This window comes from Acyrthosiphon pisum, chromosome A2, assembly GCF_005508785.2.
Source record: "Acyrthosiphon pisum isolate AL4f chromosome A2, pea_aphid_22Mar2018_4r6ur, whole genome shotgun sequence".
NCBI lineage: Eukaryota > Metazoa > Arthropoda > Insecta > Hemiptera > Aphididae > Acyrthosiphon > Acyrthosiphon pisum.
The window spans coordinates 26,382,468-26,398,156 of record NC_042495.1 but is presented as its reverse complement, the minus strand read 5'-3'; the positions used below and the strand labels follow the sequence as shown (position 1 = coordinate 26,398,156).

Sequence of the window (15,689 nt, the reverse complement as noted above, 5' to 3'; positions counted from 1 at the left end):
TTAAACTTGAACTATAGTACAAAATATTATATAGGTAATATGATACGTTATTACTAATTAATATAAAAGTTTTATACATTTAAAGTTAATACTTTCTGTCTTTTCAGCTAGATAATATAAATCTTTTAAACAGTCTTTGATTTCTTTGTCAACAATTATTTAAAAACTTTTAATTTGACTTAAAATAACTTTTAAGTTTAATTATTTACAGATTCGTAATGAGTATCAAATTATTAATATAATTATTATTAATTATTTTATTTACGGGGGAGGTAAAAATTACTGAGGGTAATAGTTGTAAAAATGTAATAATATATTTGTTTTCGTAGCCTAAATATTATTATATTATTATTAAATATATTATATCTGGGCGAGTCATCGCGTAAATTATAAACATCACAAAAATAGTATAATGACATAATTCCTACTCAAAGTAATTCTCGCCAAGTAAATCAATTATTTAATGAAAACAAATGTACTTTAATTCGATTGACTTGCCATTATGTTTATCACATCTTTATAGTGCTTAAATATGTGTTTTTTTTTTTACTTGGGTTTTTTTTTTTAAAACATAGCTCGACGAAGTGTATTTCTAACCTAACCGTAAAAGCTAACATAATATAAATAATAATCGTTATTCATTACACGATAATATATAAATATTATTTAGGCAACGAAAACCAATTTATTACATTTTTATAATGGTATATAATATATTATAAGAGTGGGGCGGTCGGCGGTCGGCGGCGGTGGCTCGTCGAATCGTCTCAATATTACTGGATGTCATATAGGCGGTGGTCGACGGTCGCGATAGTGGATGTGCCGAAGTCGCCCAAACAGTTTGCGCACACAATGTATACCATCCGATTTTGTTTCACCGCCACCGTAGCGTTTCTCGTTGTCACGATCGGCGGCAGAGGCGTGTCTTGTGAAGATTATATCGTTTTGGGTCGGAAGTGCTGCCCGTCGGATCGGCTGTACGATCCGGAAATGCGGTTCTGCAGACCACACGGGACGGACGTTGTAGAGTACGAGGAGAGGTTTATTAATCGACTGCGATACGGATTCCGGATAGCGGACAATGATTTGTTAAATATGACCTATTATCCGCCACCATATTGCAATGCCATGGAAGTGCTAGTCGACATGCCCGCCGTGGAGGTGCGTGGGCTGATGGAGGCGAACCCGTCGTCCGTCGAGTTGCCACCGGACCACTGCTTCGACCTGACGCCGTCCGATGAGCTGGTGGCCCGGGGGTGCCGCCCGCACGACCAATACTGCGGCCGGGCCAATTACACGTGCGTCAACAAGTGTTGCGGCGTCGGACGTATTTTCGTCTACGACCCCGACATGTAAGTCCATGTAGTCTTATGTATAAATTTAAAGTGGCATATTATACTGCTTATACCAAGCGTATCAACATCTGCAGCTGGTTCCGTGGTTATTTGGCTTGAAAAGGATGGTGGAGATTAGGAGTTGTCCTGATTGGCAAAATGTTGAATGTTTGTGTATATTCAAACAGTGGTGCCGAGGACATGATTCAAGTCTGGCAAGTTCCAGACCTAATTTAAGGGTAGGGTGTCCGATGGTATTATAGATTTCGTAAAAATGCCTATAAATATTGTTTTACCTGAGTATTATGGAAGTTATTAGGTATATTGACCAAGAAATTTTATATGTGGAGAAAGCATTCACCGTGTTTGTGCTACAGTTGTCAGGTAACAGCTGTTATTTTCTCGTTGTAGAGTGTCGCCGAAGTCCAACCCAACGTATAAATACCCAATAAACTTAAAATATAAGCTTAAAATTAATATAAATATTTTTAAAACGTCATTATGTATAATAAAATATAATAACATATATAAATACATTCTAGTAAAAATTTTACTGAAAATGCAGCTATTAATGTTGAGTAAATTAATATTTAAATATATTAATAATAATTTAATTTTGTTCACAGTAATTACATAATATATTAAAAGGTACCTACAAATTTTAATTTAATTTATATTATGTATCATTAGTTGAAGAAGTATAATAATTGGTGCTAGTTTTTAGAACATTGATTTTTTTATTTAGATTTAATCGACTAAGGACTATTTGTGTTGTACAAAAAATTGGATATTTTAGGGGCGATTATGTGTGCAAATATAGCGAGATGCCATTCGATTTGTCCGCGTATGAAACAGACGCAGGCGGGAGTCCGGTGCGCCTGTCGAACAACACGGTGCTGCCGTTGGACGACAGATCCTCGTGTGAAAATATCCAGGCAATAAACAACAGATTCGTGCTGACCACGGATGGCAACCTCCACTTCACCATCGAATACGGCGATTGGGTCATACCAGAGACGGAGTACTGCTTGGAGTATGAAGCCGAGGTCTGGTCATCGGAGGCCAACGATCTGAAGGCAAACCTGTGCACGAATGTCAAACTACCACCGTACAGTTTCGTCTTTTGGGTTATTCTTACCGCGTCTAACGTGTGCCTGGTGCTCACGCTGATCGTGTACGCTACACTGCCTTACCTCCGGAACACCCACGGCTACTACGTTATGTTCTACATGGCCTGGCAGCTCATGTACTTCGTCTGCCAAACGATCATGAATACGACAAAACATGACATATACAGCCCGTTGTGCATTCCATTCGGTATGTCTTACCTGTTTTTTTTTTTTGATAAAGGTAGACAAACTTAAGAAGAATCTTGTATTACATTTTCAAATCTTAGATTTAAAAAATAAAATAAATTACGAACTCTTAGTTCAAAATAATTTGCTAGCTTTCATGATTTTTTCCGTATTTTGTTAAGGTTTGAACTTTAAATGCTTAGAAAAAAAGTGTTACTGAGGATTTTAATATTTTTCAAACGTCTTTATAACAATATAGTATGAGCCTTGTTTTAAATTTTCATGTTTTTTTAGCAAACAAATACATTTTATTGAAATTCATAGAAACAAAACTAAAAAAAAATGGAAACTGAACATGTCCGTAAACAGCTCAAAACAAATGAAATTATTTATCGTGTATAGAAAATGCTAATATAAACAACCAGTGAAATTTTCACAAAATTTTTTTATTTGAGTTACACAAAACATGATTATGCGTAAAAATTTTCGTTATTCATTAATTTTAAAGCTATATTTACCCGCGATTTTGAAAGCTATTAGGAATTTGGCCTTTCAAATGCACCAACTATATTCACTTTCCCATCCTACAAGATTCTGTTGAAGAAAATCGAAGCGGTTTTACTACCCCGAAAATATGTTTAACTTATTTTTGATTGATTGCCAATAGTGTTATAATAAAGTATAAATTATAATATGTATATTGTATAAGGAACAGATTATTTTAAAAATATAAATATTATATTATAAACATTATTGGTTATTTTAGGTTCTGGGTGGAGCGATAAATGTACTGATTTTACGATGATGTGTGGTTTTTATTTTTTTTTATCTATCATCAACCTTTAAGACAGTGAAAGTTCTTAGATTTATTTCAACAGTATCTTTTCTGTTAGGAGAGTGAATCTAGTTAGTACTTTGTCGGGTCAAAAGTAAACATTTTCAGTAGTTTTCAAAAGTGCCGTGAAAAACAAAAGAAAAGTTAAGGAAAAATGGGAATTCTTTTAGTTTTTTAAAATTTTATTTGTTGGGTAAAAAAGCTTGAAAATTTAATACAAGGCTCTTAAAATATTGTTTCAATAACAAATAAAAAATATTATAAATCCTTAGCCACAGTGAACATGGCAATGTGGGGAGGGGGCAACTTCACGCAACTAATTGTCCATGCATCTAAAAAATAAGCAACAACAAATATAAATATTTCCGTTATTATTTGTCCTATCAGCATACATGTTTTGGCTTCCACATTATGTCTACTATTCATTATTATTTTGTTTGTTTATGTATTTTGAATTAATTTAAAGTGAAATTATAGGTTATTTTTCTTTATTTACAACTCTGACAACATGTTGCTGGTTAAACGTAATATGCTTCGATATTTACTGGACGCTAAGGTTTGTAAATTATATTCCTACATAATATGGTATAGTAAAATGTGTAATACATTAAACAATAATGTGTATACTGTATATTTATGTGATGTTATAAACTTCTAAGTCACAAATAGGTTGGCTGATAATTATAAATAAACTTAATAAGTCATATATTCTATTAGAATTATACGGGTATGGGATAACAATTATCATATCTATTGGTAAATATGTTATTTTAATAATTATATAATAAAAGTTAATATATGTTTATAAGTATATAATTACTAATCATGGTCCTATAAACAGTAAAATAAATAAAGATATGTATATATATTGTACATTTAAAGTATTTTCTTCCTTCCTGGACTTGTAAAGAATCGCCTATGTCCGTTTATATTCAAAAAGGTATGTATAATTAGCAATTATTATATTAAAGTCGTGTGAGAAATAACTATTTATCATTTAAAGAAACAAGTCATGATTAATATTATAATTGATATTAACCTAACCTAACCTGGTATATATTACCTACCTAGTATGGAGTATATTAATATTTTATGTTATTCATTATAATAGTGAACTATGCATATAGCATATTTTTTTATTATCTATTGCTATATAGGTAGTTTATTATACGGTTAAAGATATAGATAAAATTCATCTATAAAATCAATAGTAATAATATCCAAATTGAAACTTTCGTAATATAACTAGCTGATCCCGTGCTCTTTGTTATACGTTAAATGTATCAACTCTATATGTCTCAAACTTTATTCAGTTCGTTATTTAATATTCGGTGTATGGTGTTCAAAATGTATCTTAAATTTTCCGTTGCCCAGAATAAAAATTCTGCTTCGCAGCAGTATATTATCAGGTAGGAAATCTATCCGTGGTATTTGTACGTATACTCTATTCAAAATAAGACCGTGACCAGTAAATGATTTAACTCTGAAGTATCAATGTTATACCAAGTTTGTCGTTTTTACTTAATTCTACCTAGGATGGACCACGGTGGATTATTATAATAAATTAATACATCCTAACCAACTTATACAAAAACCTATCCTAACCTAACTGTACTAAAATCCTTTGAATAAAAAAAAAAATTAACCCTTTGTAATATAACCTATCTTGTTCCCAGAGGTCTAATCTACCCACAAACATTAATTCATTAATATATAACATAAATATATAAATACATAGACTATAAATGTATATATTAAACTCTGGAACTACTTATCAGATCTTCTTGTATATATAATATATTAAAAGATAATAATACAAATCAACAAACATGCCCGATAAACCAACAACAACCAATATATTATACAACGGAGGATTTTCTTAAAATTTTCTTTCATAACCTTCTCCGTGAAATACTCTTTCGTTTAGAAATAAAATCAAGATGATCTGACAAATAGTTCCAGAGGTTAGCCTATACAGATATTTACATTTCATATTTTTATAGTTAGATATTATATTATGATTTATATTTAAAAAAAAAAAACAAATGGTTTTTTTTTATTATTATTATTAAATTATTATTATACAACCTTAACAAATCAATTCAAATTGTAAAAGATGATTTTCTTCATCGATAGCCAAACGACCAATAATATTATTCGCCACAAAAATTGTATTTTCTTAGGACCTGTTTAACATCCAAGCATATTATATAAAATGCACATACGGCACGTAATATGGCTCGTTGGTAGAAATCAAATTTAAAATCGTAATAATGTAAATGATATTTAAATTTGAAAAAAAAAAATGTGTGTTTTTATATTTTATTATTAAATTGTATTTAAATAAGGAACAGAAGAAATTTAATCGATATTGTCAACAATATAAAAAAATGAAATAAAAAGAATAAAATTATAAAATAAATGTGTCATTTTTAATTTGAATCAGAGAAAATAATTTCAACAAGCTAAATTGAAATCAAAATATTTTAGTACAAATTCAAAATATGGGTCATATGGTATTATACCTATAAGTAATAGTGCATTATACCATTGTTCAGTATACCGTATTATAATATGTGGTGCTGCTTCTATAATCTTAAAGTACAAATTATAACAGTTCACATAACTGCATATTATAATATTTTCAACACATTTTTAATTTAGGTACAACAATTTAACAAACAGAAATACATCAAATTCAGTACGTACCATTATGTACCATATTTACTGTTGGGGATTTTCAAGTATTATCGTGTCTACTGGTTATTTATTTCAAAATTCACAAAACGAAACGCTACGGAAATTAGCACCCGATATTGGAATATATAGATGCTTTTTTTTCGGTAAGTTCACACAATTATTTTCAAGTAATATCGACATTTTTAATTTCTCAGATTTAAATATTGTAAATTTTAGCTCGGTGTACATTTCAATATTTTATGACCACAATATTATAATGTAATCATTGGTAGTCCTAGGATTTTACTTCAAGTGCAGCACATTTAAATAAACATTTAATGCAAAGTACGCATAAATTCCTAGAGCCGGTTAGGCCAGTCGAGCATTCGAGAAAATCTCGTAGGCCTATACTAACATTTTGTGCTGGTAGGATAAAATGGCCGCAATGCCGCATTAACATTTTTATGACAGCTATATACTAATATACCGTCAACAAATGCGATAAAGTCATTATTATTTATCAATATTAATATGCGGCCATTATAATATGGGTCATTGAGCTACCATAACAAATTATGGGCCGGTAGAAAAATATTTTTCGAAGGCTCCAGACTACCAAATCTGCCTCTGCACATTCTTATACTTATACCATACTCAGGTGCACATAGGTACTTGTACAATATATTATATAAGTTCAAAAAATATATAAATTAAAATAATGGGTTTTTAAGAATTTATTTAAGAGACGAGGTTTTTTGTGTAAGTAATAATATAGGTAATAATAAATAATAATAAGCTAACGTGTAACGATCTAAAATTCTTCAAAGCATAAACGTCATAAAAGAAATTGAGTCCGATTAATAAGTGTGATAGTACCAATGAACAGTAACATAGTTATAATACAATATCTATCAGGATCTAGAGAAGATCTTCTCTACATTGGGATCTGAAGTTTATTTGAGCCTTATCATGAGCCTTAACCATGAACTAAAATACTATTAACCGGATTCTTGATTAGAAAAATAAATCGTTAAATATCAAACATATATAAATTATAAAATAACTACCTTATAGTTATGAGTTATGAATAATTATATAATAACAAAAAGTTTAAATGACAGGTGCAACACAGGCTCTGCAAATTTCACCAGTAGGACCGCTTATGTTTGTACATAATAGGTTAACTGAAATATCATATATTTAATAAAAACCGTATATTTTATATTTTTATATTTCTACCTTGAAAACATGTGGGTAATCTAATATGTTTGATATATACATCTAATATGTCTATATATCATATAATGTATCACATTATTTATAAATTATAATTTAAAATCTTTTTTCCTAGCTAAATAATTATCTATTTTTTTTTTAGATGATTTATGCAGTGTTATATAGCCTATAACAAAAAAGTAATGGATAAATCAGAGGCCCCTAAATAAATTTTAACTATCGAGGCCCGGGGGCCATTCCCCCCCTTAATCTGGGCTTGATAGTCTAGTATTCATGACAAAAATACATATACTGATAACAAGTAGTTACTAGTTTAACAAATCATTTGTCAAAGGAATGTAGGTACCTACCTACATTGTTATTTGTTACCCACAACTTTAAAATATTAATTTAATTTTGATTAAAAAATATTTGTTATTTATATATATTATATTTGCAACAGTAATGTTTACATAATTTACCTACTTATTTTAATGGTTGTGAAAAATAGTTTTTATTGGATTCATAAAGGGGAAAAACTAATAATCGATAGTGTTTGTATAAAGTTTAACAATTTGTAATATAACTTTGAATGAACATCGGTGCCACTGGTTTTCTATATGAAATTTGTATATTGCATGGCTATAACTTATAAATATAAAATTCTTATTTTATATTTAATATTTTTCCAGTGGACGATCATGGACTTTTTATTTTTTACTTGCTACCTTCCTGTGATACGCTGACCGCCAATTTAATTTTGTTCTTACTAACTGCTATTCATTGTTCAAGAGTTAAATCTGAACTCCATAAATTCAGACAAACCGATTCAAAAAGAGAAAAGTTTCTTGTTTACAAAGATAGGTAAGAATACAAAAGGGTAATATCCATTCAGATGTTGCACATACCTAATATAGTTTGTTAGCTACTTTTGGTACCTATAGATAATATTCATTATTTAAAACTCCTTAATTATAAATGTAGTTGATATCGTAGCCTACTTCGATTATTTATTAATTTCATAATTACTAATTATTGTTTGTTATTTTATATTGTAGGGTCACTTAAATTAATTTGCTATGATGTAAATAATTATCTCTGTAAGATAAAGCAAAGTATAAGTGATAAGTTTCTAATAATATGAAGATAAAGAAAATTTACATATTTAACTTGAGCTATAGTACAAAATATTATGTAGATAATATGATACGTTATTAGGTACTAATTTATGAATCTAAAAGTTTGATAAATTTAAAGTTAGTACTTTCTGTATTTTCAACTAGTTAATATTCTAAACAGTTTATGAATTGTTGGTCAAAGATTATTTAAAAACTATTAATTTGACTTAAAATAACTTTAAATTTTTAATTTGTGACAGATTCGTAATGAGCATCAAACTATTTCTGGTTTTTGGAATCCCACTTTTATTTCGTATGCTATGTAAATTATTCAATATTGGAGGCATCATATGGATAATTATAAATAGAATTTACTATCTACAAGGAGTGTTCATATTTATTATATTTGTGTCAAAGCGCAAAGTTATTATGGACTTACGGAAAAACTTTAGACGTTCAAAAGTTCACAGAGAGTTGACAACAATTAACAATATCTCTGGGTCGTCATAAAAGTGCTCATAAAAGTTATAATGATTTCTAAATGCAATATGAATATACTATGTAGAATATTATTATATTATATATTAAGACTCTAAGCCTTATGGATTAAAAAAATTCATTAATTTTGTGTCATTAAATATTACGTTTTTGTCGCTATTTACTTTTTATTATTTTTAATAAATGAAAATGTAATTTTTAAACAAATACTTTTTTATCCACAGTTATTATATTGTTACTGCCCGCATAAACATAGTGTTAACTCATACAAACGATGGTAAAATAATAGATTTTCAGTTTTTAAAAAAAGTTAAATTAATTTTTAAAATGGTGGAAAAGTTTATACTGCTTGTACGGAATATGAAGTTGATTTTACAAAAAGGTGTGTTTTTTTTTAAGGGGAGGTAAAAATTTAAAATTCCCAAAGATTTTCAAAAGCGCCGAGCAAAACTAAAAAGCAACCAATGAATAATGGAAATATTCACGCGAATTCGGTTTTCGACAGATAAATGACAATGAGCATTTTCTATATACCATAACATTTTCAAAATGTTAACTTGTTTTGAGCTGTCCATGTACATTTTCCGATTCCAATTTTTTTAGTTTTTTCTTCCATAAATGTCAATAAAATGTTATTCGTTTAATAAAAAAGGTTGAAAGTTCAATAAATATTAATATTATATTGTTGCAACATTAGTTGAAAAATATTAATAATCCACACTCACAATTCTGTTTTATAAGTATTGAAAGTTCAAATATTGACAAAACACGTAAAAATTACGAAAATATACAAATTATTTTGAGTTATAAATTAATATAAATTTTTATTTTTTAATCTACAAGAAAATCAAATTTTTTTATTGTAAGTTCAAACCATCTCAAAACATATTACGTTAATAACGATGTACAAAATATTTCCCATAATACATTTTGAACACTAATATTCTTTAATTATTTACTTTTTGCTTACTTGTCTTGTATTTATTTGGACATATTAATACAAATATAAGAATAGGTTTTTATACTGCAGGAACTAAAATTTAAATGAATACGGTGGATTTTAATTTCAATTTTGATTATTGATATAAGATTTTTCTGTTTTAAGTTTAAACTAATGTATTGCTTTTAATATTTTTATATGACTGAAAATTAACTGTTTTATCTTTTTGTATGTAATTAGGTTTCAAACATAATTTTATAATTTTAAGATTTTAAGATTTCTACTTATGAGCCAGCAATACGTGTTATATCGTAATATTCCCATTATAATAGTCAATACGCATGACTATGAAACGATTAAAGAAAACGAAATTACTGACGATCAATATTATTTTATCATTTCTTACACTTGATACAATTTCAAAATATTTTAACTCGTTTTAAGCTGTCTTCGGACACTAATTTTTTTTTTTTTTTTTTGTTAGTTTATTTTTCTATAAACATTGATAACATTTTATATGTTGGGCCAAATAAAGCGTCAACATTCAATACAAAGCTCATGATATTTATTATTGCTTAAATAGCGGATGAAAAATATTAACAATTCATAAGAACAATTTATTTTTATAAGCATTTAAAGTTCGATTTTTAATAAAATATAATATTGTGATGAATTATTACAACACAAAGCAACAATAGGTATACCGTATTGTTAATAATATTTGTCGTGCACACATCGCCATAAAAAATATATGGTCCGAAGTCCACGGTCAGTGCAGGCCAATCACACAGACGCGCACAATCTCATTTTGTAATGATAAAATTATTAAACAGAAAATTGTTGTCTGGGTACGATATCTGCCTTTGCCGAATTATTTTTATATTTATATTGATATTGTGTGTGTTAAATTACAATATCATATTATTATGTGCATTAATATTTTATTGTGCTCTAATCGCCGGATTGCTGTTATTAGTCTAGAGCTAGGATTTTAATGACCTAAAAAATACACAAAAATGCACAAAAAAAAAAATTCAAAAATGACCTAAAAATGTACTTAGCATGGGCGAAAAGAATACATTTTGAAAATAAATATTATTATTTAACCTATACAATACGTCATATTAAAAAAAAAGGTGGGCAACTGGATGTCGCTCTGCTGTACTTTTATTTTAGATACCATATTATTTTCTTGAAAATATTTTTACCAAAGTTATGAAATATTTTATGCTGTGCGCGTTCGTTCTGATGAGCTTTTATAATGACGATACGACCATGTCATATAAACTTTTTAAAAATATTATAACGATAATAATATTATGTTCAACCAACAAAAATTTCTCTCCCGCTTCACACAGACTTAGGACTATCTGTAGGACACCAGCTAGGTAAGGTTAAATAAGTGTTGTTATTCAGTATCTAAATACATTGACTTTATAAACCATGGCATGTATTTTCAATGAAAAATATATCAATAATATTAGTCAGTTGCTTACAATATAATATAATAGCGTCCAAGTGGATGTCGCTCTGATGTACAGTAGGTTACAAGTGTGTCAGTGTATAATGGATTGTATTAAATTTGAATTCAATGATATAATTTATTATCATTGTATACGAAAAACGATTCTGAGCGGAGACGATTTGTCAGTCTGGATATTTTATATTGTTGTTGTATTTTATTATATGCTGTAGGTAAGTTGAATTAATATTATAAATTACAACAAAATAACTAAAATTGTAATTTTTATTTTTATTCGTTTCTATATGGTGATAAACAAAGCGTTTGAAATTAAAGTCCCATTTTCAGCGGCTTTTTGTAATTTGTCGCTGGTCTTTCCCGTGACATTAAATAACTATCGAGAACGTCAAAAAATGACGCCTTTAAAGTACCATTTGGATTCAATTTTCTAAAAGATAAGATACTATATGATAAAATAGTAGCACTCATTCTGGTAGAATTTTTGTATGCAGGATAAAAAAAAAAAATAATAATAAATATGATTGTATAAAAACTATATCCCTTGCTCCGCTCAGAATCTAAAATAAATAAAAAATTAGTTTATATACACAAAATGAAAGTAATATTTATAATATTACGTAAAAATCGCCTTAAAAATGCATAACATGCAAAAAATGCAAATTAAAAATTGCACATTATAAATTGTTACATCACGAAACAAATTTAGTTTTTTGTTAGAACTGTATAACACTTAAGGAAATAAAATGCGAAAGTAACCAAAATTCCAGCTCTGATTTTTTGTCATTACTTACTATTGTGTGAAAGATATTACGAAATAACTGTCGACGTTCGCAATAATAGTTAATTGAACTATTGTCATATTGGCTCAGTTGCTCAAATAGACATACATCAACACAAATTACTATATTTTATTTTATAATATTATATCGTGAGTACGAATCATCGCTTTATTAGTTGATTTATAAATATATATATTATGTTTATGTCATAATGTTTAACAATATAGGTACAATTTTAGTTTGAATCTTCCCGCCAAGTAAATAAAATTTGGACTTATTTCAGTTGAAATAATTCACATAGCCATATAGGTAATAAATAAATATTAATAACTGATTTCTATTAAATTTGGCTTATTTACTTTTGAATTTACATTTTACAAATTCGATGATTTTCTTAGATTCTACCATAATTGTAATCACACATTTCAAAGCTATTCATTATTTTATATTTTTTTTGTTACATGCAGTTGACGTAGTGTTTTTGATTGGGTTATGATGTACACAAATTCATATCTAGCTTTTTAGTTGTCCGTTAATTCAGTATCGTTCCTTCAGGTTCATTACCGCTATGTGTATTTTTCTATTGTTGTAATAAAAAATTATTTAAATAATAATTATTATATATTATTATCTTAAATTAAACTAAAATGTGATGATCGGGATTGTTAACGAATGTCATCATCAATTTCCACAGATTTCTACATAACACTGGATAAGTTACTCCGCATGATAACCATTGCAAACTTTGAAGCAAGCCGATTGAACGTCCGCCATGTTTTCAGTTGGCACAATATTGTATTAACTATACAAAATGTATTCGAAATACCATCGTTTTTAATATTAAATCAAATGCAATACAACATGTCGTCGTCTCAGAATGAAAAGGATCTAACGTAATTTTTATAATTGTTCAGGAGAACGTTTTTATGTTAGCCCGTACCTATCATTTACGTATGAATTGGTACCTTTTCATTCTCTGTGTCTTATTGAATAATCAACGGATCGATTCGATTTCAGGATTGAATTATACACCGAAAAATATTGAATAATAATATGCAAAAAAAACATTTAAAAAAAAAAAAATTGATTTAGAACCTTTACGTTCTGAGACGACGATAATATTTAATATTTACCATATAAAATACCATACGATGCCAATACTGACCTCGAGGCTTCAACTGATGCCGGGAGTACCTTATCTAGTTAGTATATCAAGTCTGTGTCATTTTCGTGCCGTTTTTATTCTAATCGAACTGTTTTGCGAGTGTACGTGTTAGACGTCGAATTTGCGTGCGCTTCCCCCCTCCCTCTTTCCATCATATCGGCTAGACTGGTGATTTACACGAGTGTGCTGACATGGCGGCACAACTGCAACTAGTTGTCGTGTTTCTCTTGTCGCCGGACGTCGTGTGTGTTGCGGTTTCTTCGCAGCAGTATTTACCGCAGTATCAAGAGTCACTGTTTTGCGTTATTACAATCGTTATATCATAATATAAGTTCGCGATCGTAATACTATAATATAAGTTCCCGATCGCATGGTGCCCACCGCACGCCGCTTGCCACCGCCCAGCTGATCGCCAGGAATAACTCATCCACCGCCTACTCCGATCACCACCGCAGACCAACACCATCATCGCCTCCGTCGTTATATAGTTAAGTCTTTCTCCTGTATATTAATTGTATATCATATTTAATTATTGTTGTATCCGATAGCTGACTAAAATACGTATATTAGTCAGCTCAAACCTTATTGTTGGCCGTATTAAAGGCCTATTAATAATTAGTAGAAATATTATACTTTAAATTTGTATCATTAAAATACCATTGTTTACGTTTGTGTCACAACCTATTACAAGCCTAACGAAACTTACGAAAGAGCACGACGTGCGCCAAAAGAAAAACTTATTAGTTAGAAAGAACTCCAACTTCTGATATGCCAATAGGTGCGATTATGTGTAATACTGTAATTACATTATGATAATTTATGAATTTAATAATTTATTACAGGTATTTTAATGAAACGAGATAAAGAAGAATCAATACAAGGAAAATGCATTTATCGCCTCTTTGATTTATTCAAAGGGAATATTTCAAAATATATTCTAATGTCTTAAATTAGTATTTCGTAGTTTAATATACTCCATAAAGCATAGGTAAGCTATTAACAATAACAGTTTCTCTTATTCTAATTCATAATTATAATATAACTATCTCATATACTCATAAATATTTAAGCTATACATATATACGCACATGTTTATAATACAATAATATATTTTTTTTTTTTTTTTTATTTATTCTTCTTGAAAATAATGAGCCCCACATATAGGTAATAATAATAATAATAATAAAACGTGAAAAAAAATAAAAACCTATTTTTACTATTAATCTCTTGTTATTTAAACACATTTTACGAGCAGCCAATATTGTATATAACTAGGGGTCCCATATTGGTCATATTGCACATATATATATACTGATTTTTAAGGACCGTGCTTAGTACCTATGTACATTTTGGTAACTGAGATACTATACTAGTTCAATTGTATATTATGTAATTAGATATAAACAGAATTTTTGGCACACAAACTGTGTCGCTTATCTTCTCCAATCACTGAATTTCTGAGTACTAGTGTGGTTGTAATTGTATTTTAAAATTAAATAGGTAATTTTTTATTAAAATTACTTATGTGATGAATTTTATTATGTATAATATCTTAGTGTAATCTAGGAATTACAACGTGCCTGTATGACGTATCTAGGTATTTATAAATTGTATATTATGTAATTAGATGTAAATAAAATCTTTAGCACACAAACTGTATCGCTTATCTTCTTCAATCACTGAAACACTCAGTACTAGTGTGCGTGTAAGTGCGTTTCAACATTGAATAGGTAATTTTTTATTAAAATTACTTATGAGATAAATTATATTGAATAAAATCATAGGTTTTATGTTTGTCACAATAAAAATATACTAGACTACTAGAGCCTGGAATAATCAGATTAATTTTAATACCATTATAGATTTCAAGTAAACAAATATGTATATTATTTGGAATTTGTTTTTTACTGCAGGACTAAAAAATTAAACGATAACGTTTTTCCTGATTTAAATTTAAATTATATAATGATTTTATAATTTTAATATTTTAATATTTTTATGAATGAAAAGTACGATACTTTAACCTACGAGCAGAGATCGAAACCGTTTCAAATTTTAACGGTTACGGTTTTAGTTCTTGAGAACGGTTTTCTAAATTTTCTGGTTTTGGTTTAGGTTTTAAGACCGGTTTTTTAAATTTTTTGGTTTTGGTTTCGGTTTTAAAAAAGGTTTTTCAAATATTTTATCGGTTTAAAGAACGGTTTTAGAAAATTTTCGGTTTTGGTTTTTGGAACGGTTTTTAAAAATTTCCATTTTATTTTCCTGTCTAATTACCGTAGATTCGATTTTTATTATCTATTAACTATTATAAGGGCCGAGTCTAAAGTCCCTGAAGTATGGCTACTTTG

At 28.7% G+C, this 15,689-nt stretch overlaps 2 protein-coding genes across 5 annotated transcripts in view; both read left to right on the top strand.

Annotated features, from left to right (window-relative positions):
* Nucleotides 1-738: 738 nt before the first annotated feature.
* LOC100574345 (G-protein coupled receptor Mth-like) lies at nucleotides 739-9,089 on the top strand. 2 transcript variants are annotated; one of them, XM_008188203.3, is made up of 6 exons: nucleotides 739-1,352; nucleotides 2,131-2,651; nucleotides 3,942-4,020; nucleotides 6,129-6,307; nucleotides 8,051-8,222; nucleotides 8,737-9,089. In XM_008188203.3, exons 1-6 carry the CDS (start codon nucleotides 781-783, stop codon nucleotides 8,984-8,986), a joined length of 1,773 nt encoding a protein of 590 aa, XP_008186425.2. In that variant the 5' UTR covers nucleotides 739-780; the 3' UTR covers nucleotides 8,987-9,089. The 2 variants fall into 2 exon arrangements, with proteins under 2 accessions (XP_008186425.2, XP_016662688.1); XM_016807199.2 differs by lacking the exons at nucleotides 8,051-8,222; nucleotides 8,737-9,089 and adding an exon at nucleotides 7,522-7,570 and having other exon boundaries at nucleotides 745-1,352.
* A 4,400-nt stretch (nucleotides 9,090-13,489) lies between these two features.
* Nucleotides 13,490-15,689, top strand: part of LOC100166010 (ring canal kelch homolog) — a 6,690-nt gene continuing 4,490 nt past the window's right edge. Inside the window, exons 1-2 of one of the 3 annotated variants that reach the window (XM_008188197.3) lie at nucleotides 13,490-13,828; nucleotides 14,184-14,329. The gene's annotated coding sequence lies outside the window, so the exon portion shown is untranslated. Of the gene's footprint in view, nucleotides 13,829-13,884; nucleotides 14,120-14,183; nucleotides 14,330-15,689 lie in introns of those variants that run through there. The other 2 variants (XM_003246740.4, XM_016807205.2) reach the window with 2 other exon arrangements.

What these genes read in the sequence shown, in the direction of transcription:
- LOC100574345 (XM_008188203.3), top strand. Translation starts at nt 781, where the DNA reads ATGTCATATAGGCGGTGGTCGACGGTCGCGATAGTGGATGTGCCGAAG. An exon ending in TTCGTCTACGACCCCGACAT is followed by an intron (nt 1,353 to 2,130) that starts GTAAGTCCATGT and finishes TGGATATTTTAG; the next exon opens with GGGCGATTATGTGTGCAAAT. An exon ending in CCCGTTGTGCATTCCATTCG is followed by an intron (nt 2,652 to 3,941) that starts GTATGTCTTACC and finishes GTGAAATTATAG; the next exon opens with GTTATTTTTCTTTATTTACA.